At 41.6% G+C, this 23,195-nt stretch overlaps 1 protein-coding gene across 2 annotated transcripts in view; it reads right to left on the bottom strand.

Annotated features, from left to right (window-relative positions):
- The window catches only part of plcb1l (phospholipase C beta 1-like), a 267,795-nt gene that overhangs the window by 28,414 nt on the left and 216,186 nt on the right, over positions 1-23,195 (bottom strand). For both annotated transcript variants that reach the window (XM_079572652.1, XM_079572653.1), the window contains exons 14-27: positions 15,165-15,336; positions 11,623-11,712; positions 9,241-9,311; positions 8,971-9,067; positions 8,752-8,836; positions 8,540-8,664; positions 6,820-6,974; positions 6,269-6,433; positions 3,732-3,831; positions 3,545-3,649; positions 3,111-3,226; positions 1,362-1,500; positions 899-952; positions 551-770 (exon numbers count right to left, since the gene is read on the bottom strand). In XM_079572652.1, the coding sequence (XP_079428778.1) occupies positions 551-770; positions 899-952; positions 1,362-1,500; positions 3,111-3,226; positions 3,545-3,649; positions 3,732-3,831; positions 6,269-6,433; positions 6,820-6,974; positions 8,540-8,664; positions 8,752-8,836; positions 8,971-9,067; positions 9,241-9,311; positions 11,623-11,712; positions 15,165-15,336 (1,694 nt within the window). The remainder of the gene's footprint in view (positions 1-550; positions 771-898; positions 953-1,361; positions 1,501-3,110; positions 3,227-3,544; positions 3,650-3,731; positions 3,832-6,268; positions 6,434-6,819; positions 6,975-8,539; positions 8,665-8,751; positions 8,837-8,970; positions 9,068-9,240; positions 9,312-11,622; positions 11,713-15,164; positions 15,337-23,195) is intronic.

The following is a 23,195-nucleotide window of genomic DNA, read 5'->3' as shown; positions in this document are numbered from 1 at the left end:
AGGTCATGCCAAATGGAGCTTAAAAACTTTATTTTGGGTGCCTCATCTTTTACGTTTTATAATTTAAAAATATCTCTCTGTAAGAATTAGAGCTGGTGAAAATCGTGACTGGGGCTCCTCCTGCTGGCAGCTATAGGAATAATTTTTTTAAACAATAACTCCAACTGTGCGTGATAAACACACATCGAGCACAAAACGGCTCCAAATGGATAATGATGGATTATGGGCTTTAAAAATGTGGAGGCCAGTTTTTGAGTTTGAACAATGATGCGAGTGTAATCAGGAAGTACAGAACGAGGCGCTGACACCGTAGAAGAAGAAACCGCCAAATTTTACAGCTTTGTCCGAGGATTTACTCAAAACTGCGTGAATGCTGTGTGATACTAATCCGGGTCTGTCTTTGATGGTTGAGGTTAAAACCAAAGTCGATTTTGCATGATATGTGTCCACTTAAAAAGCCTCATGAGATCAGCAAGTTTGAAAGCTCTACTACTACAACAGCTCGTATTCAGATTCCACCATGAAACACTCCGGGGAGCGTGTGGCGTACCTCTTCTTGCCCTCGCGCTTGTGGCTCTTGAGCAGAGCGGACCTCCTCCTCTGCTGCTGGCTCTGCAGCTCCGACGCTCGGCTCGTGTGCTCCTTGATCAGCTCCGTGGTTTTCCTGTGGTGCTTTCTGACCAGCTCCTTCATCTCTTTGTACTGTTTCCTCTGCTCTCGGACGAACGTCTTCTGCTGCTTCAGCTCCTCCAGCGACTGAGCCTCCAAATCTGACGAGAGGAAATGTTTTTACGGCCGCTTTTGTTTAAGGGTCCAGGGCCCAAAGTGTCCCAGAGTGGGAAAAAAGCACTGGCTCTTGTAATAATCATAATTAATCAGTTTATGACCATGATCTTACCTGTTAGGACACTCTGGATGATGTCTTCAGTCTTCACAGCCGGCTTCAAAGAGCCTAAAAGTTGAAACAGAACTTCTGTGAGTCATAATACACAGACACTGCACTGCCTGATCAAAAAAGGTGCCAAAGAAGAAAAAAATAATAATCTTAGCTTTGATTACAGCACATATTAGCAGTGTCATTGTTTCTATAAGCTTCTCCAATGCCAAAAGATCCAGTGTTGCATTCAAGATCTTGTACTGATGATGGGAGAGTGTGACCACCGCGTAAAGCCTTTTCCAGCACCTCCCAAAGATTCTCAATAGGGTTATGTCTCATGCTCCCTGAAGCACTCTTTCACAATGTGAGCCCCATGAACCCTGGCATTGTCATCTTGGAATATGCCAGTGCCATCATGTTCTCTGACTCGTTTGAATGCAATCCGAGCTGATGTTATAGTAGTAAAAGTGAGCCGTGCGGGCACCTGTGGGCTGGGGCTGGTGTGTGCCCAGCGACGGCGGTTTGGGGGTGATGATTGGCGTGTGGCTCAGGCCGTTCTCTGTGGGTAACGCCGCGCGGGAGTCCACTTTAGCCTCGCACGGAGCATCGCTGCCCGCCTCCACCTGGACACAGCACAAAGGGGATCAGGGTTTATACAGGCAGAGGCAAGTCACATTCAGTTGCTTTTAATGCCCAAATACTGTACTTTAATGCCAGAGCTTAAGATTTCCAAACATTTCATCAAACAGAGGAAAGATAATGGGACACGGGGGAAAAAGGTGGTCCATTTTGGCTCAAAACTGCAGCTGAACATGTTTTAGACGATCATTTTAGTATTTTCGATGAACTTATGCAGTAAAAATTGTTGAACAAAGTCATAATTTTCCAATAAATTTAGATTTAATGCCGTTTTGAATCCAATTTACTGCTTGTTAATGACATTTAAGGCCTTGATGTTGCGTTTCAATGCTTTGGATAAACATGATTTTAGACAAAAGTGTTTTTTGTTGTTGTTGTTCCTGTAAGAAGCCTTTTAATTGGACATAGTTGTTGATGCCCCCTCCTGGAACCTCCACCCTAACATGGTGGAGGGGTTTGAGCACTTGAATGATCCTGGAGCTCTGTTGTCGAAGGCTTTGTGCCCCTGGTAGGGTCTCCCAGGGCAAACAGGTCCTAGGTGACGGGTCAGACAAAGAGCGGTTCAGAAGCCCCTTATGAGAGACCAACAGGCCCAGTTAGAACCATGAGGCCGTCCTTCCATGGACCCACCACCTGCAGGAGGAGCCATAGGGGCTGGTGCAAGGTGATTTGGACAGCTTCAACAGCTGCCCCCACGACCCGGCAACGGACAAGTGGAAGAAAATGGATGGATCGATGGATGGATGTATAGTTGTTGATGCCTAAAGATGGAGCACAGCTTGGAGAGTAGAATAAAACGAAAACCTAAATTTGGCTGAACATTTTAATTAGACAAAGAGGCTGACAAAAACACACAAGCAGCTCAATGTAAATACAAAGTCGTACCTGTGCCGTGTTGCAAAGCCTGTAGACATAACTGTGGAATCCCACTCTGAGCATTGTCTCCTCTAATCCGGACCAACTAAACGTACTCTCAGTCCTGATCGCACTGAGCTCTAATCAAAAGGCGAATGCACTTTTAAATGATCTCACGGCCAACGCCTGTCACTGCCAGCTCCTCCTTCAGCTCCACCTCAGCCCCGTCTTCTGACAGGACTGCAGTTTGGGGAAGCTATAAAGCTAAAAACTCTTCGGTAGAATTTGCTTGTCATTATAACTGAGTGCTTCAGTCACTGATTGTGCCTTCTACGTCTTTATATTAATCACAATGGATATTTTATGGAAAAATACAGGTTCAAAAAAGTTGAAATTAATGCTTTATTGTGGCGGCATTAATTCATCACATTATTCTGGCAGAAATTTTTACACGATCAATGCATAATCTGGAAATGTAAAAAAGAAAATTCCAAAATAAGGAGTTTTCCATTGTAGAAGAGGTTTTCAAGTAGTCATCTATGCTGGCTACTTGAAATAAAGGTTTCAGCTTTTTATGCCTCTTTCAGGATAGGTTTGCAAACACATATAAAGTAGTGTTGTCCTGACCTCTAGTGGCAGCTTTCCTCATTACATGTATTATTTGATAAAATCATGATGAACACAGTGAGTAGTAGTTGTTTGAAAAGAGTCAAACACTGAATATTTCCCTGACACTTACATCCTTGTCTCCCTCCTCCTCGCCGCCCTCCTCCAGCGTCAGGGCTGCGAGCTGATTGGCTCTCTGCTCCATCAGGTTCACGTAGCGGATCGGGTTCGACAGAGCTTCGATCACATCTGACGACAAGCACAGAAGAGGACGGAGGGTTAGTGCAGGGTCATTTCTAAAGAACTCTGACATGAGTTCTTTAGAAAAAAGATTATGTTTTGAAAAGAAGATTCAGTTCACTTTGCTTATTTGAAACACTTCCTGGAGCGATATTTTAGAAGGAAACCAAATATCACTTGCTGAACACATACAAGAATCCGATTAATGACTTTAAAATAATGAGGAGTCCTGTGGTTCTCCTTGGGGTTCCTCTTTGTCTAACTATTTTCTTTTGTGGCTGTCTGTCTCAGTGTTTGCTATCTGTCTCAAATGAATGATACACAAACCTGCAAATGTGTCCGGAACATAGTCCTTCACCTCCACATAAACAAACAGCGATGGCAACGTAAGCGACTGGTTCTTCTCATTCCTCAGGCTGACGTAGCGATAGCCTGCAGAGTTGAGTTCAGAAGCGTTTGTTCAGCAGACAGAAGACGGTTCTTTTCTTGTACATAAAGTGAAACCTCCAAATACCTGGACGGATGGCGGACACAGGAATGATGCGATGGCCGATGAACTTCCCGCCTTCTTCAAACACGGCTATCCTCAGTGAGGCCAGCGTGGGCAATACCACCTGGACAATGGGAAAAGCACATTACAGTATAGGTTTTGATATGAAACTGAGGCCTAAAATCAACCAGCATAGAATTTAAGTACCATGGATTCATACTGTACTGGAAACGCTTTCAAATCAACCTTAAAAACTGTCTTTAGTACTGTTTTATTGTCCACCACTGTGCTATAACATGTAGAAGAGCTGTATAAAAAAATGGTTCATCATGGTTTTTGTCGGAAAAAAAACCCAAAACCCTACTCATCTCACCATGGTCCAATTTTAGAGAAATTCTATCATCTTTGAGTTTGTAAAATTTGTCCCCAAATCCCCCATAGTTTGACCCCTCACCCTTTACAAGGGGATGGTGATCTTAGAAGCAGCCACTAGAGGGCACTGTAAGCCAGAGTTCATGTCATCAACTAAAATATTCTGTCAAAGTCATTTTTTGCCCTTAGAGGCCATGAGCGCCACTGCAGGTGTCGTAGCATGTTTTTTTACTCATTAATTGTCCATGAGAGTAAGTACTACGCTGACAGGACGGATATTGTACATCCAATTATGCAATCATTTTTTTCACTCAAACTTGGCTGTAAATACTGTTTAAGTGGCGCTAGTTTGCAGTTAGCTTTGCCCGTTAGCCTGTTAGCTTCTTCATGATTCCATTAGTGTGTATTGCGCCTCCGGGTCGGAGCAGGGAAAGTTGCAAGCATGGTTTTCTGCACAGTCACAGACACCAGGGGGAGATGAAAGACCCCCAAATCATCCCATCAACACTTGTATTACCCCCAGAGAAACTACGAAGAGGATTTATTAAGATAAACAAGTGAATTAACTCTACTTTAATGAGACTAAAACTAGGACTAAAATGTCCATATATATTTTTTGTCAATTAAATAAACCTGAAAAGTAGAGACTAAAATCATCCAAACTTCCGGTAACAGTTTGAAAGAGCCTCATATAATTTTCAATCATTGCCAAAGAAACATCTCTGTGCTTTGTTCATGTGGGAAAACAAACATGACGCAGAGAACCTTGATTAAATATTATAAATGTAAAGTTGATTAAATTAATTTTAGATTTAGTCGCCTAAATTTACATGGAATTTAGTCGACTAAAACTAGACTGAAAATTCAAAGAATTATTTGACTAAATCTTGTCGTAAATTTAAAAAAAAAAAAAAATATTATATTGAAACTAGAAATGCAATGGCTGCGCCATTGCGATTGACTGCGGAATTGCGGGAAGCGAATGCAGAAATTGTATAAACTGTTCAAATTAATTTGCATAAACTGGTAAAATGCATAAAATGTCATGTTGCATAAACTGTATAAACTGCATAAAGTGGTAAAATGCATGAATGGGTTAATTTGCATAAATTATGTAAATTGCATAAACGCTTTAAAATTCATAAATCCTAAATGGCATAAACTCTTAAGTTGCATAAACTGGTTAAATCCCATAAAGTGGTTAATTTGCATAAATTGTTAATATTGCATAAACTTTTATATTCCATAAACTGGTCAAACTGTTGAAATGGCCTCAGTGCTTGATTGGCAGAAGCTGCACAAATGGCTGAAAGGCCTGGAGTCTCCCCATTGGCTGGATTCCCCCATACACACCAATGCAAACATTTCAAACTCTCGTATAAAAAAAACTGGAAAACTGCAGAAGGCCAATTTTTTCTCAAAACCCACAAGTTGCAGAAGCTGAACATGCACAAAGTGCAGAAATTGCAGAAAATGCAGAAAAAAGTGCAGAAAAGCATGGATTTCCGGCAGCCCCATTATAAGTCAATGGGAAAAATCTCCGACATTTCGTCCGATTGCGGAAAAACCATAAGTTGCAGAAGTCCCAAAAGTAATAGCACCCTTCTCCTCAACATGCGGAACGTTTTGATGCATAACTTGCATAAATTGCACAAAGCATGAAGGTGCTGAAAGCTCTAGAAAATCGGGAAAAAGATGGAAGAGGAATAATAATAAAGAACATGAAAACCAATAATTGACTGCGGAAGAATTCCGCAGTCAATCAATTAACACTGCTGTGAGGTTGCATTCAGATGAACCACCACTGGACAAAGCATTATTTCTGTGAAAGGGTGAAATAGACTTGCAATTACTATTACTATACTATTATATAAATTGCAGGCATGGTTGTACATAATATATATGTGCCCATTCTTGTTCTTTTTAAATATTGTCTTAAATGTACGAGGGCTTAGACAAAGTAACTGTACTCAGAGTTCATTAATGAGCACTGTCCAAACAAACACATAAAGTTACTATGAAAGCAGAAAGAGCGGATTCTCCATTTTGTTTGTACCTCATGTCATCGACTCTTCACAGACTGCTGCCTTTGCTTCCAATCATCTGTTCATAACTACATAAACTTTGAGGTGATACAGTTTCTGGTACTTGTGGGCTGTGTGGGCTGTGCTGTGTTTGCACTCGCTGACCTTTTTGAACACGATGGCCTCCTCCTCCCACACAGGATTGATGGCGTTGCCTTGGGAAGTCTTGGTCTTGAACGCTTTCCTCTTGGTGTCCACTGGAAGGCCAAACATATCGATCTCCACGTACGTGCCCACTTTCTTATCCGACAGGAACTGCCCTGATATGATCTACGAGCAAAACACAAGGAAAATAAATTACAGACAAGAGAATAAATGTTGAAAACAAATCCAGGGGCACAGCAAAAACTTTGTAGTAGTGAAGCAATAACATTTTGTTGACAAAAGTACAACCTTAGAGCATGGCTTAAAGTACAAAATCAATTTTGAATGTTATTTCTCCTTTAAGGCAAGTGCGATTGTTTCTGGTGGCAGATTTACCTGGCGCATTTCCATTTATTCCTGCGTTAGATTCAAAAGTCGCTGACCACTGAGCTGAACTAAGGAGGGAATGAACAATCCCATTGAAAATGCTTTGGCTTCTTTGAAAGGTTCCATGTAAAAAGAGGCCATATTATCACCATCACTGGCTTGAAAAATTGAAAAGCCTCGCTCACTTTGACAGACACAGTGTTGGCCACGATGCCGTCCACGGTGCTCTCGGTGAAGGGGTCGAAGTTTTTGTCCGGTCGTCTCATGAACTCAGGTTTGAGCCGGTATCCGCATTTCCCGTTGTACTCGTACATGCCCAGGTTCAGCTGCATGGACAGGTCTGCAGAGAGAGGACAAACTGAATCAACTCGGTGCCCGAGTAATTACATGAACCTTTCCAATGTTTCTTTGGAGCTGTTCAATTGTGTTGAGTAGAGATTTATTGAAAAAATAGTTTTCCAATTTTTTGTGGTTAAAATGGACAGATGGACATATGTAAATAATTACACTGATTATATTGGCTGATTCTATATAAACATGGTCTCCATGTTTCCATTTCCTCTATAATAAAAATGGAAATTCAAAAACAAAAGACGTTTTCTGAATTTGCAATTATTATTCTTACATAAAAAGTACATTTGAAATAGGAAGGCATTCATTCATGAATGAACACATATTGAATTATGCTTCGAACAAAAAAAGTTGATTTGATTACTGCTTTGCACTTTGACATTTTTTCAATGGCCGTCAATGTAGTTGCCAGAAATGGTTTTCACTTCAGGTATGAAGTCATCGAGAAAATGCCAAGAATAAAGAAGAAAAACATTTTTTGACTTATTTCACCCTGTTTTGTTTCCTACATAATCCCATGTGTCCATTCATAGTTGAGAATCACACTAATGTTGAAAATAAAGAAAAGCCAAAACACAAAACTGTTGACGGGAGCTGCACATGTTGAATATATAAGAAAAACACAGATGATGGTTGCAATATAAAGGAGGACACAGAAAGGATGAGGAGGAGGAGTGTTCTGCTGTTGGAGGGTTGTAGCTGAAATAGCAAGGTGAAGGAGGGGAAGAGAGTGCATTTACATGAATTGATGTTACGTTCTCAACTGGTGGGCAGCGTCACAGGCCTTTGTCAAAATTACTGTTGATAAATACTTTCCTGGACGACTGGGAGCCGACAAAAACATGTCGATACCAAGTGCCTTAGGATGAACGCTGGACTCAACTTTGTGAAGAACTACTGTATGTTCATGTGCAAATTATATTTCAGTGTCATAAAGGTAAAAAAAAATAATGTTTTCAATGAAACTCATGGAAGGTAATTGTGTCTCAGGGCTCATTGAATCACTCTCAATCAGTCTCAGACGCTTTTGATGATTAGTTTTCAGGTAAGCCCAGTTAAGGGAAAACCTACTGAAAAAGGAGCAATAAGGGAAAGAAAAGGGATCTCTTTGGTGGTGAAAACCGTGAAATAGTTGATTGCCTTGAACCTTCGATATTTCATGAAAGATTAAGCGTTTGTGGTTTGTGCAGATAAATGCACAATGAGGACGGTTTCTGCCAGACAAATACATCAGATTAAGAGAACAGCTGCTACAAAGCAGCACACAGGTATTTAAAGCTGCTGGTGCCTCTGGAGTCTCCCGAACATCAAGGTGTAGGACCCTCCAGAGGCTGCAGTTGTGCATAAACCGTCTATCCGCCCTCCCCTAAACTGTTAATTGAATGCTGATGAGCAGAAACCATATTTTTGTATTTTTGGCAAATTATCGCAGTAAAAATAGTCGGGGGATGTCATTATTTATGTAAAAAATAAAGATTTAACCAGCTAAAATCATATGATTAGCCAATGACAAGCGACACCATTAACATTCGCATCTACACGTGTTTATGTTACCGATGGTCTGAAAGTTGAGCGCCACGAGCTGACAGCCTGCGTTCCAGAAGAGTTGGGGGTTGTAGTTGGAGGAGTCCACCCTGGTGCCTTTGGGGTAGATCCTGCTGAGCTGAGACTTGTTGTATCTGAAAAGAGCCGCTTAAGGACAAAGACCTGCATTACCTGCATTGGACGCTACTGCTAACCCCCACATATCAGCGCGGAAAGGATACTCCACAAACTCCACAGGGGATTTGGTGAGTTGTTCCAGAGCTTTGGTTTCCACGAAGGAGGACATCTGGTAGCTGCGGTTGACCTCTATGAAAACAAGTGAGAAAAAGTGAGATAAGAAGGGACTTTATGGATCTCACAGTAAAGAAACTACCTCGGTTTAGCTGCAATAACAAGTGTAAAAGCGCTTAACAAATAAATGTACTGGTAGATTTCCATACTTTTGGAGCCCTCAAAGCTGTTGAACTTGACCGGCTGGATGTAGATGACCAGGTTGGACATTTCTTCTGTGGCGAACGCTTCACTGCCAGCCGTGCCCTGTTCAGAGACACACACAGAAGGAAGACATTGCACTTCGTAGATGTGAACACAAGGGGGCAGACTCTGATTAGTAATAAGCTTTGAGAGCCCAGGGAGGAGCAGATCATTTACTGAATATATATAACTTAGTGACCCATATAACTATATGGGTCACTAAGTTATATTCTGACCTCCTCCATGGATCCTTTCTTGCAGTCGTCGTCGTCATCATCTTCATCTTCGCTCTCAGCCTCCACTTCACCTGGAACAAACGGCATATTTATGAATAACACAAAATCCCTCTTGGATGAGAGACATTCTCAACACGTTTCAGTACTGCCAGGAGTAGATACAGGATGGATCTAAGTGTGATTTCTTTTTATAAAATTGCATTGCATTACAACTTTAAAATAGTGATAGATTGTGAATATTCTTGCAGAAATCTTCTCTTCTCTTGTCCTTGTCTTTGTTTGTTTTTTTACCTCTTTGTGGTGTTTTTTGACACATTTTTGTCTGGTCATTGCAGTTTTTTTTGGCTTTTTGTCGCTTTTTCCGGAGCCTTTTGTCGCTCTTTTGTGGCTTTCTTGTGGTTTGATTTTCTGCTTATTCATCACTTTTTAATTGTGTTTTTGTTGCTATTTTGTTGCTTTTTTGGTTGTATTTTCATCCTGCTTTTTGACACTTTTTTCAAGAAGCTTTTAGATTTGAGTAAAGCCAAACTGTAGAAAATGTGCTCAGTTCAAGTGGGTAAAGAGGTTAACATTCATACAGTTTGGCTCTTCATTCCTAATTCACTTCATAGAACCAATTTTAGGGCTGTGAAAGTTAAAGCATTAACTCATGATTAGTCGGAAAACTAATTAATGCATTAATCATGAATTAATTGCAATTAATCGTATCATATGTTTAGACCAAATAAACTCTTGGACCTGAGCCACATATGACCTGAAAGACAAAACACTTATTAACTACATTAACTACATATCGCAAGCTCCAACCTTTTAACATGATGAGGAACTTTGATTTAACAAATTACTAATTACGTTATTTCAATGAAAATGACTTTAATTTGGTCCTTATGCTCTACTTTAGGTACTGAAAAGTTTGCAGAAGGTTCAACACCAAAAGAAAATGTGTCTAAAATGTGACTTATTCGACATATGAGATCACTGTTATAAGCTGTTGGGCTTTTCCCATAGATTTATGAAACTGTCAATATTTCATTAAAGGAATAGGCCACCGTTTTTTAAATACTGAGATATGCTCTGATGCGTAGCTCTGCAATATAGTTCCCCTTTTTATCCGCTTAGATAATCCACATGTTAAATTTAGGGCAACTATACTTGGATCGTGTAAAGGCTCATGTAACCATATTTAAATAGGGAAAACATGGAGGAGCTTGGTCGCTTCTAACTTCACCTCGGTTTGGATCGATAGATAAGAAGAGGAGAGGCTAAACGTGCTCTGAGTGTTTTATGTCGACCATGTATTAACCTCTTAAAGGGATATTTCAGGATTTTTGACATAGGGCCTCACTTCCTAGTTATCCAGAGTATTGCTGATTTCTGGAGATATTGTTTTTGTAATTCAAGCAGTTTCGTGGCGCTAGGCTAATCCAAGGCTAGTGCATTTCTATGGTATCAGCTAGCCTGCATTAAAAACAGTCTGATCCGCTCCACAGTGCACCTGAGGCAAATCCCTTATAACGTCAGACTAACCATATAAATGTCTGTGTCGACAGAGTAATTTTAACCATTTTGCATTTAAAATAACTTATATTTGAGCAGCATCAGCTTCGTGGCTGTATAAGCTACGCAGCGGCGGAGTGATCTGCTGGAAAATAGTCCCTCAAAATGCGATCATTCATGTGATGCAAGGTCAGTTATATTCCAAAAAATATTCTATCGACAGACATATATATATTGTCTGGCGTTATAAGAGATTGGCCTCAGGTGCACTGTGGAGCGGGTCAGACTGTTTTTAATGCAGGCTTGCTGATACCATAGAAATGCGCTAGCCTTGCACTAGCCTAGCGCCACGAAACTCTTCAAATATAAGAACTGCATGAATCACAAAAAAAATATCTTCAGAAATCAGCAACACTCTGGATAACTAGGAAAACCAAAATCCTGAAATATCCCTTTAACCCCCTCTTTAACGGAGCACATTTCCACTCATCTGATTTTTCCTCATGTTTCCATCCATTTTTGTTCTCAACTGGACAGAACACTCACATATATGCAGCCTTCCTTATGCTTTTCTGCGCTGCCACAAGACGCTGCACCTCCCACTTAAGTTGACATTTAAAATTCATACCAGATTAATCCATCATAATCCAGCGTCTCATTTTCAAAGGCAGCGCGGAGCAGGAAATTAAACATTACTTTGTTTTGGTCGCACCGCCCCGGTGATTGCATCTGCATTATGAGATCTCTACTTTAGATTCCTCTTCCAACGCAAGGTCACCTCGACTTAAGGAAATGAGTTTTCAAAGAGCATTGGGTGAAATCATGGCTCGTGAAGGAGTGCCCTCCTCGCTCCCTGACCGTTGGGTGTCGTGGAGCATGACTCACCGATGGATTTTCTGCCTTGTGGCCTCAGGCTGAGCTCTCCTCCTCCCTCCGGTGGCTGTGAGGAATCAGCCATCTCCTCTTTGGTCGAGCCTGCGGACAGCACGAAACCACATCAACATGGACAGTTAATAAAGGATGATGCTTCACCATTTCTTAAATTAAAGGTAATGTTTGTAGGATGTGCTCTTGGTGGTTTAGAAAAGGCACTTACAACAAAAACTCAACTTTCCTTAAGCTAAATATGAGGACACAGAATTCACTGATCTGGAACCAGACACTGCACAAGATTGGGGACAAGTGGTGGGACTGGTTTTAGCCGCTCAATCTGGCAACCCTAATGTGCGTGAGGCTCATTCAGCTTTCTGATTTGTTAATAGACTTCAGAACCACAACAATAAATAGCAACTTAAAGGTACACTATGCAACTTTTTCTGTAAAAAAAAAAAAAGTATGCAAAAAGCATCCAGCAGGACCCTCCACGATATATATATATATTTTTCACTGCTGATTGAACCACAAAAAGTGACAAAAAAGTGACAAAAACACAACAAAAATGTGCTGAAAAAGTGACAAAGAAGAAGTGGCATAAAAAGCAACAAAAAAAACAAAAACCTGTCAAAAAAGTAAGGACAACACAGAGAGGAAAAAGATCCATTAAGACCAGTTTCGTAAGTCTAAGCTTTCAAATGAGGCGTTACACTCGTCTACAGGCTGTAGGATCTCCAGTCAAGAAGACTTTAGATTTGGGTAAAGCCGAACTGGAGAAACCTCTTAATCCCAACCTGAACTGAGCACAAAAGCTTCAAAATTAAGATGAAAATGCACTGGAAAGCAACAGAAATACAATAAAAAAGCGACAAAAACACAACTAAAAACTGATGAAAAAACAACCTGATAAAAAGTTTCCATATATAAAGCCTTCAGGGTAAACATAGCTGTATTTGTCTCACCATGTATGATTTAAAGTCTAACATTTGCCGTAACAATGTAACTCCAAACATGAAAGAAAACACTTCTTATCTTTGTACCGCCTTTCTATTCCACCAGGGGGCAGTGTGGCTCAAAGCTAGCACCGCATTTGAACTATTGACCAGTTTTCAAACGCTAAACAAGTATCATGCAAAGTAGATGCCCAATGAAATCCGTCTTTAAAATGTAAAAGTGACACAAAGCTGATGTACCAATACGCATAGTCACACCCAAGGCTGCCATAAAAGCCAAAGAGCATCTGTTGAATATATTTGTCCATAAAAAGCAGTGGACAGAAGGAGAGCGCGGCTGCGTTAAGGGCGCCCCGGTGGATATCCTTATGAGTGGTGTTGTATACGGCTGACAGAAGGCGCGCGCCGGAGCCAATAATCCCGTCAGCTGATGGAGAGCGCCGTGAAAGTGATAAATGATAAACAATAGCAGAGTTTGGCTCCTGTGATTTAGCCGTATGGACGCCGCGGCGGCTCTCCGGGGCCCGCGGCGAAGATGGACGCGTTCTGTCGGGCTAAAATCAAAAGCATCATCACTCATCAGCCCCCTCCGTGTGTTTAATGGCTTTATTGGCGAGTGCCTCGAGTGCGGAGGGAGCGGAGGCCGTCGTAGCTATCATTCCTGTGGCGGCGTGTTTCATAAACGGTGCCTCGATCGTCCACGTCCCCAGATGTGAAGTTATACTGTGTGTTCGAGCCCAATATAGATTTCACCATGTTACTGCTGATGATGATCATTTTAACTCTTACACTTAAGCCACTTTTACACAACGAAAATGGCAGAGAGCTAAGACACTTACTCCGAGAGAAGACTTTGTTTGCAGATTTTTTCAACCCTGTAACCCCCACCTGAACCGAGCACGATTTTTCCACAAAAACGAGGATGAAAACGCAACAAAAATGCGCCAAAAGAGCAACCAAAACGTGATGAAAACAACAACAAAGCAGCAACTAAGAGCGAGAAAATGTGCCAGAAAAAGCGTCAAAAACACAACAAAAAAGTGAGCAAAAAAAACGGTGAAAATACGACAAAAATGCCTGAAAAAACTTTTTTTTTATGAGGCATTACACATAACACTCTCTATCCAGTCGAGAAGCTTTTAGATTGGGTATTGGCGACCTGGAGAAAATGCACTCGGTTAAGGCCGGGGGTAAGAGGTTAACGTGTTCAGAACCAGAGGTGGGTAGTACTCAGTAGGACCGGGACGATCAACTTTTGTCACGATACAATACGTATCACGATACTCAGTGGCCGATCCGATACACATGGCCAAGTAGGGCCTAATTATGACAAGTAATATTAAAGTAATATTGACGTGTTAAGACTGAAAAGTGCATTAACACAAAATGTAACAGTGCTGTGTAACTGTTTGGAAAACAAAGGATGATTAAAATGCCTCCAAACACAAGTATTAAAAGTATTGTGATACTTGATAAAGTATCGTTGCTTGGTATTACAGCACAAAGTATTGCGATCCAAGTCCAATACGATTTTTGTTACATTTTCAAGAAATTATACTTCTTAGAGTAGTTGTATCACACATGTCTTTTTACTTCCACTTGAATAACATTATAAGGAAGAATATCTATATCTTCATTTTGATCTTTAGAATAGATGTAGATCGTCTCGTGCTCCTTGTAAAATGGTAAATGGACTCAACTTATATAATGCTTTTTTACCTTTAACAGGTCCAAAACGCTTTACAGCAAGGAACTGGTCACCCATTCACACTCTCCTTCATACAACACTGTACACAGACACTGGAGGCAACGTGGGTGAAGTGTCTTGCCCAAGGACACTTCACCCACGTTGCACCTTCAGGAGCTGGGATTCAAACCCGTGACCCTTGTGAGACGACCCGCTCTACCAACTGCACCACCGACACCTTGTTCTTTAGGATTATAGGTATCGCTTTACATTAAGGTGTGCTCGTTAAGTATTAATAAAGGGAATTAATAAGCATTAATAATATGCTTGTAAAGTATCTGATAATATACTAATAGGTCATTAATAATACGTTTATTCATAGCCAACCCTTAACCTAACCCTGACCTTTACCCTTACCCTAACCTTAAAATGATTACTAATGCTTATTAATACTTAATGAGCACCTTAATCTAAAGCAATACTGGATTATTTAGTTTTTCTGTATTTTCATGCCATTTTTCTTTGAATTTTCTTTGCAAATATGACAATTTCCACATGATTTTATGTTTTGTTTCTCACAATGCAGACTTTTTTGCAGTTACTCACAACTCACAGTTGTTGTTGTTGTTGGGTCCCCACTTTTTACTTGTACTTGAGTCAGATTATTTCACGCTTGAGTAAATATTTTGGCTTCTCCACCCACCTCTGTTCAGAACTAAAATAAAGTGCAGGCAAAGTGCTGGAAATCATGTGATCCCTCTTTCAGATGACACAAAAGTTGTTGACATTTCCTCTTTTGGCCCTTGAGACAGTTATTAATTATTAACCATGTCAAAAATCAAATGACTGATCTAAATCTAGTAAATTCCTGAGACTGGAAGCTGTTCAGTGCACCGGTAGTGTTGAAAATGTACCTGCGCTGGGGGACGAGGGCTCGCAGACGCTGGACGAGTCGCTGCACGTGTTGGACACCTGCTCCGACAGCTTCTTCTTGGTGCTGTCCTTTTTGTGGTGCTTCTTCTTGTTTTTGATCAAGATTTTCCCCATCAGCTCCAGCGGGCTGGGCAGCGGCACGCCAGACTCCAGCTAAAAACAGACACAGGAAAGTTGCATTAAGTTTCTGCCAGCCACATTCAAGTACACGCTGGAGGATTTGGGTAAAAATGTACTTAAATGGGAGCGTGTACAAAGCATCACTTCCAAACATGGATGCCAACACAATCTTTGTCTTCCCTGAAGCTGTAAACAAACTTAAATATGCGTAGTTTGTTTATGCAAGAGGCCATTTTTTGAACTTCATGGTGTGTGCAGTGGAAATGTGGAAAGATTGTACCGATAAGAAGAAGTTAAAGTGTATGCAAGGCTCAGCAGAGGAGCACAACAAAGCCTGTTGATACAAATGACGAAAGGTTTAAACATTCAACACTGGAATAGATCACCTTCCTACGGGCTGAAAAACATATAAGAGGTCGAAACCAAGTTGGAACATAAACTTAAGAAGGCCAAAGCCAGGTGAAAACAGGTCTGAACTATAGAAGAGCTGATCTTGGGCCAAAGCTACAGAATAGCTGGGACCTCATTTCAGCTTGAGAGGTTTTGCATCATCAGCTCATCAATGAAATGCATTGTGGATGAAAGAAAAGTGGGAGAAAAAAAATGCATGTAAATGTGCTGATTACTGCAGTGTTGGGCTTAAAGCAGTACTAAGTAACTCTTGCCCCTAGAGGCCATAAGCGCAACTGCAGGTGTCGTAGCAAGTTGCGATTTTTTAACTTATTAATTGTCTTGGAGAGTAAATACTACGGTGACAGGAAAGGTGAAGGGAGAGAGGGATATTGTACATCCAATTATACAATGGAAATATATTTTTTCACTCAAATTTGGCTGTAAATACTGTTTAAAGTGACGTTAGCCCGCCGTTAGCTTTGCCCGTTAGCATGTTAGCTTCTTCTTCGTGATTCCATTAGCGTGTATTGGTGGCTCCGGTCCGGTGGCAGTCAAGTTGCAAACATGGTTTTCTGGCCAGAGACACCAGGGGGAGATGTTACTTAGACGTGACTTAGACGTTACTTAGTACTGCTTTAAAGCAGTACCAAGTAACGTGTTTACCTTAATAAATCCTCCCCGTAGTCCCTGTGGGGGTAATACAAGTGTTTATGGGATGATTGGAGGGTCTTTCATCTCCCCCTGGTGTCTCTGGCCAGAAAACCATGTTTGCAACTTGACTGCCACCGGTCCGGAGAAAGCAATACACACTAATGAAATCACGAAGAAGAAGCTAACATGCTAACGGGCAAAGCTAACTGCGGGCTAACGTCACTTTAAACAGTATTTACAACCAAGTTTAAGTGAAAAAAAATATTTCCATTGTATAATTGGATGCACAGTAACCCTCTCTGCCTTCGCCTTTCCTGTCAGCGTAGTATTTACTCTCCAAGACAATTAATAAGTTAAAAAATCGTAACTTGCTACTACACCTGCAGTTGCGCTTATGGCCTCTAGGGGGAAGAGTTACTTAGTACTGCTTTAAGTGTGAAGTGCATTTGAAGCTTTCCAAAAAAGTATGATTATGTGCACACTACAGTTCAAATTGTCATACTTGTAAATACACACCCTGACCAAAATAAAGGCCAGGCGGCATGGTGGCGTAGCGGTTAGCACTAGTGCAAAAATGTTCCAGGTTCGATCCCCGGCCAAAAGGGGCCTTTCTGTGTGGAGTTTGCATATTCTCCTGTGTCTGCGTAGGTTTCCCCTTCCACTATAATCACATACAAAAGCCCAGGTTGAGTGAGAGTGTGTTTGAGAGTGCGAGTGGGAGACCCCATGTGTGTTCACGCACTGTCCTGGCCATAGACTGTATATATAACTAGACAGCTCCTGCTCACTCCTCCCCGTTTACCACAATGACCACGCTCAAGGGGGAAATCATGGCGGATTTACAGACTCCTCCCTCCCCAGCTCTGACGAAGCATGTTCCTAAAAAGGGCATAAGGGCGGGATCTTCACTGTAGACTCTGCCCTTGTGTGACGTGTAGCCCGCGCAGCTCCAATGCTAACAGTCCGGCCCTCATTATTACGAGAAAAAAAAAACAGCCTGGTCCCCTTAATTGTAACTCACCCAGCGTTATCACGGGAGTAATATCTAGCTGTAGAAAGTTTAAGAAAATTAGGGACCAGGGCCAGGCTCTAACGTTGTTTTTCCACATGTCTCAAGTCCAATGCTTTCCAATGGGGAACTAGCGGCTATATGGAGGTACTACAGCAATAGCGGCCTCTAGTGTCGTCGTCAAAGCAGAGCAGCCAGCGGCCATTGAGGTGACCATATAAACAATCAATAAGTTGCAACATGGATTGAACTGATTGTTATGATCTGGGGTTGCTTCCCTGATGGCACTGGCATATTCCAAGATGACAATGCTAGGATTCATCGGTGGAGACATCATTTTCACACATGGATCGACCACAGAGTCCAGATCTTAAAGGAACAGGCCACTGTCTTTACACACTGAGATATGTTCTTACCTGAGCTTCGACGAGTTGATACATACCTGTCTGGTCATTGTGCGTGCGCTCAGTCACGCAAAACGACTAAAGATGGTGTTAGCATTTGGCCTCTCCTAGCATATTCCTATAGCTCCAAATGGGAGTGAAGTTGGAAGCTACCACGCTCTTTCACAGGCACAAAGACCAGACAGGTACGTATCAACTCGTCTAAGCTCAGGTAAGAACATATCTCAGTATGGGAAAAGGATGGCCTGTTCCTTTAACACCAATTAGAGTCTTTGGGATGTGCTGGAGAAGGATTTGTGAAGTGGTCACACTCTCCCATCATCATTATAAGATCTTGGTGAAATAATAATGCAACACTGGATCTTTTGACATTGCAGAAGCTTATTGAAACAATGCCACAGTGTGCTATCAAAAAAGCTAAAGGTGGTCCAACTAAATATTAGAGCCCTTTATTTGTGGCAGTGTAAATAGGATAATAAAAAGGTGCTCATCTAACTGACACTCTTACGATGAACATGTCACTGTGACAAAAGCACAGGCATTTTGTTCACACCAGTAAGTTATTGTGAGCAGAATGCCTGCACTGGGACTGACGTGAGTCTACAAAGCCAACACCTGTTAATAACCTTGCTACAGTTTACACATCCAACAGTCCGACCGCCGTCTCCCGGGAAAGACCGGTGTTGAATACAGGATTCAGACGTCCCGGGGGAGCCGGGGGAGAGCAGGAACGCCTCTGATTTATTTATGGGGTACACTGCTTTTGGATCATGCTGTTTAGGCCTATTAATAATGCAATGAGGAGATAGTCGGCAGTGGAGCTAAATAAACGCAACCTAGTTAAGCAGGAGATGAAAAAGTGTGTTTTACTGTAGTTATCCCAAGGTCCAAGCTGCTGTGTTCTCAATTTAAAAAAACAGTATTCTAAAGAACCCATTGATGAAAGAGTTGTGCAATTTGTTAACTGCTGGGCTGCTATTGGTAGTGCGTCATGCTTTATTCAGGCTTAGGTGTTTTCCACATAGCTCCTTTCAGACCTGTGCGGTTCAAGACACAGTATGCGGCTTCCCTCTGCTCTGTACTTATATTACAAGCAGCACTCTGTAGTCATTTATGTATTTGTTCAAAAGTGCCAAGCAAAAAAATAAAGGAAAGAAGCAGTGAGAAGACAACTATTAATGTGTCTATAGTATAATGTGTAATGCTAATGAACGTCGGGAAGATCATTTCACCAGGGACAGGATCAGAACAGTCATATAGACCCTAAAAGAGAAACTTTATACAGTCCCGATCAAAAGTTTAAGACCATTTGAAAAATAGTAACAAAAAACATTTTGCATGGTTGAATCTTAAAGGAACTAGACGGAATTTAAAAATCATCATCTACACATTCCTCATGTGTAGAATGAGCCCAGACCACAGCTGCCGCTTAAATCCTGTCACTCAAAAAGTTGTTTTTTCGAAGTACTAACCAGCGCTGTCGTCATGCACAAGCTTAACATAGAGGCGGCAGTTACGGGCAAGACCTGAGGTGGCAGTGGCGAGTAAAAACATGGCAACTTTAATGTAGTCCCTTTAAAAGGCCAAATCTGTGCAAAAATGTGGATTCAGTGTCATTTTCTGTCAGGTATTCACACTGTCAGGACGTCCTGATGGCTAAGGGGAAATAAAAAATCTCGTTTTGAGCGTGTTTGGGTTGTTGAGCTGCATAAGCAGAGCCTCTCGCTGCTGAGTAACACAGTCATTTTGAATTTCTTAAAAGATCCTGAGGATTATGGAACAAAAAAGTCAAGTGGAAGACCTCAAGAAATGTCACCAGCTCTGAGCCAGAGGATCCAAATGGCTGTCCGTCCAGACACTGGACAATCCTCGACTCACATTAAAGCAGTACTAAGTAGCGTGTTTACCTTAATACATCCTTTTCTTAGTCCCTGTGGGGGTAATACAAGTGTTTATAGGATGATTGGAGGGTCTTTCATCTCCCCTTGGTGTCTCTGGCCAGAAAACTATGCTTGTAACTTGACTGCCACCGAACCGGAGCGACCAAAACACACTAATAGAATCGGGAAGAAGAAGCTAACAGGCTAACGGGCAAAGCTAACTGCGGGCTAGCGTCACTTTAAACAGCATTTACAGCCAAGTTTGAGTGAAAAAAAATATTTCCATTGTATAATTGGATGTACAATATCCCCCTCTCCCATCACCTTTTCTGTCAGCGTAGTATTTACTCTCCAAGACAATTAATACGTTAAAAAAATCGCAACTTGCTACGACACCTGCAGTTGCGCTTATGGCCTCTAGGGGCAAGAGTTACTTAGTACTGCATGTGAAAATAGTGTGTGTTGAGTTTTAAAGGAGAGTCTGAATATGCAGGGTGAAACAAAAAAATGTGTATGTTTGTGATGAGGAAATAACATAATTACATGGAGAAAAGTAAATTCTGCAAATAACAGTTTTAAAATCGCCATGAACTGTAAAACAAGACAACACAATCCAACACAATCTGTACGTGCTGAGCATAGTTCAGAATAAATCAGATGCAGGTGTGTAGTGATTCAAACTTCCTGTCGAGTGTCAATATGACCTTCTGAACGTCTGACAATAGCAAAGTGTGATGCCTAAAATGACAACTATGACGGGCGTGTTAACCGAATGTGCCGTAATGACAAGTCAACGTGCCAGAATGTTGATGCCCACAGCTCAAAAACAAAGCCGGTGCAAGACGAGACGAAACTAAACAAATTGGAGCAAAGAGCGTTATTTGTCAGCATATTTCTTGCGCTGGTATCATTTAAGTGTTTGGCAGAAGGGGCTTCGTTTGCATAATGAATGCACTGATGAAAGCCTGTGTAACAAACAAGAAAAACATGTTTATAGTCACTCTGATTTTTAAGCAATTTTAGCTTTGGGGGGAGGAAAAGTTGCAAAGTTGCGCTCCTTCATGCATTCATTTAATTTCTTAATCTAATGAATTATTCATTGACATTTCTGAGGGGGAAAGCTGCTTCCCTGACGCAGCCACACAGACTCATTCCTGCAGGAGAGGTGGGCGAAGTGTGTTGTTCAAGGACACAACAGCAGAACACATCGCTCATAGCAGGGATCGAAGTATGTACAAACCTTTGAGCCAGAAAACAACTTTCTTCCTCACAAAAATGGTTCGTTGGGAGTTTTATCCACAGTTCTTCAATGATGTTTCGATCAGGAGACAGCGAAGGTCACGGCAAAACCTTCAAACTGCACCTCTTGAGGTCGTCCATTGTGGGTTTTGATTCGTGGAGGCCATTTAACTCCAGCTTTTTCAGAGAAGGTGATGTGCTTTCCTTCATAAAATGCTCCCTGTGCCACTGGCTGCAATATAACCCCTTGATGTGGACCACTTTGTTCAGTGATGCGAAGAGCCCAACCTCAAGCAGAGCACATTGAAAACCAAAGCCACGGCCATCGATTTTAGAAAGAAAACAAAGACACCTGTTACTACTGTCATCATGGGCCAGAGAGTGGAGTTAGTGCAAAGCTACAAATATCTGGGCACCGTGATCGACAGCTCGCTCAGATTTAAAGCACATTTTGAAGCAGATTGTAAAAAAAAGGGCTCCAGCGTCTTGCTTGCCTTAGAAAGCAGTCTCATTTTAGTATAGCCAAGACAATGCTCACCAGGGTTGCCAGACGTACGATGACTATTGTATTTGTATGATAATCTTGACCCCTGTACGATGTACGTAGAGTCTGGTTAAATGCACTGTCCCCTCTCAGCAGCGCTTTGCTTTCGCTCTGATCTGGAGTCAGACTTAGCCTCCGTATTCAGGTAGGTGTAATATCTGCTGCCAGAAGGAGAGACTGCCCTGGATCAGTTTTACAGTTCCACTATCGCATTATCCGTGGCATCTGATTGGTCAGCAAGACATAACCCCGTCTCACCTCTCGCGAGGTGTTTATTTGCCCGCTTCTTATTACGGCTTAGCTAATTATTTTTCCTCATTCTAACGCCTCATGCGAGTGTGTGTGTTCTCTAAAGTAAATCTGATAAAACCAAATCCAGCAATCGTCTGATTACTGCAACCCTTAACCAGCTTATCCAAGCATCAGTGTCTGAAGAATGGAGGGGGATGTCCGGATTCCAAACCTAAAAAAGCCACGTTGTTGCGCTCAATAACTTTAGCAAACTCGTACAAGAGCGTCTACATCAGGAAGACCTGCAGAAGAGAATGACTCCGACGAGGAGGTGGAGTTCATCTCTTAGGTGTAATAGTGTACGATAGTTTGTGTTCCCCTCTTATTCAACTTGTACATGCTTCCATTGGGTCAGCTAATAAACAGCAACAATGTGTCGTACCACAACTATGCAGATGACACTCAAATCTACATGTCACTGACGGTTGGTGAACATGGGCCTCTACTCTCTGTCACTGCATCGAACAGATCAGTCTGTGGATGCAAAACAACTTTCTCCAACTAAACTCAGACAAAACTGAGATCATTGTTTTTGGCCCACAGGCACAAAGACAAAGTGTTATCAGTCACCTTGAGTCTCTCTCTCTAAAACCAAAAAATCAGGTTAGAAATCTAGGAGTAATCATGGACTCAGACCTGAACTTAAACAGCCACATCAAAGCAATAACATCAGCAGCTTTTTACCATCTGAAAAACCTGGCTAAGATCAGAGGAATAGTGTCAAAACCAGACTCAGAGAGACTTATCCATGCATTTGTCTCCAGCAGGTTAGACTACTGTAACGGCCTGCTCGAGTCCTGACAAGAACCAGGAAATACGACCATATTAGTCCAGTGCTCCGGTCTCTGCACTGGCTTCCTGTCACTCAGAGAATAGAACTTTAAACAGCTCTGCTTGTGTACAAGTCTTTTCATGGTTTAGCGCTGAAGTACATCTCTGACATGTTACTGCCGTATGAACCATCTCGGGCCCTGAGAACTTCAGGGAGGGGCCTCCTGGAGGTTCCCAGAGTCAATAATAAACACGGTGAGGCAGCGTTTCAGTTTCAGCTAAAATCTGGAACAGTCTTCATGAAGATGTGAGACTGGCCTCAACTCTGACAATGTTCAAATCCAGGCTGAAAACAGTTCTTTTTGCCCATGCATATGACAACTGAAAGTATTTCATCTGCACTCTTGCTTTTTACTGTAATTGATTAATTTAATGTTGATTTTTTTATTGATTCCATTTGCTTTCTTGTATTTATGCAACTGTGAAGCACTTTGAATTGCCTTGTGTATGAATTGTGCTCTACTTGCCTTGCCTTGTGTTGAAATACGATAGTTTTGGAAGCTTTGTACAATATATTGGTTTTGAGAATCTGGCAACCCTGACGCTCACTATCTTTTATGGATCTTACATTGAATCAGTCATGTCGTTCTCGCTGGTGGCTTGGTTTGGAAGCTTGTCATTGAAGGACAGGAACAAAATGAGCCAAGTCT

The sequence above is a fragment of the Gobius niger genome (assembly GCF_951799975.1).
Source record: "Gobius niger genome assembly, chromosome: 15".
NCBI classification, from domain to species: Eukaryota; Metazoa; Chordata; class Actinopteri; order Gobiiformes; family Gobiidae; genus Gobius; species Gobius niger.
Note: the sequence above shows the minus strand (reverse complement) of the source record. Positions and strands in the feature narration are given on the sequence as shown.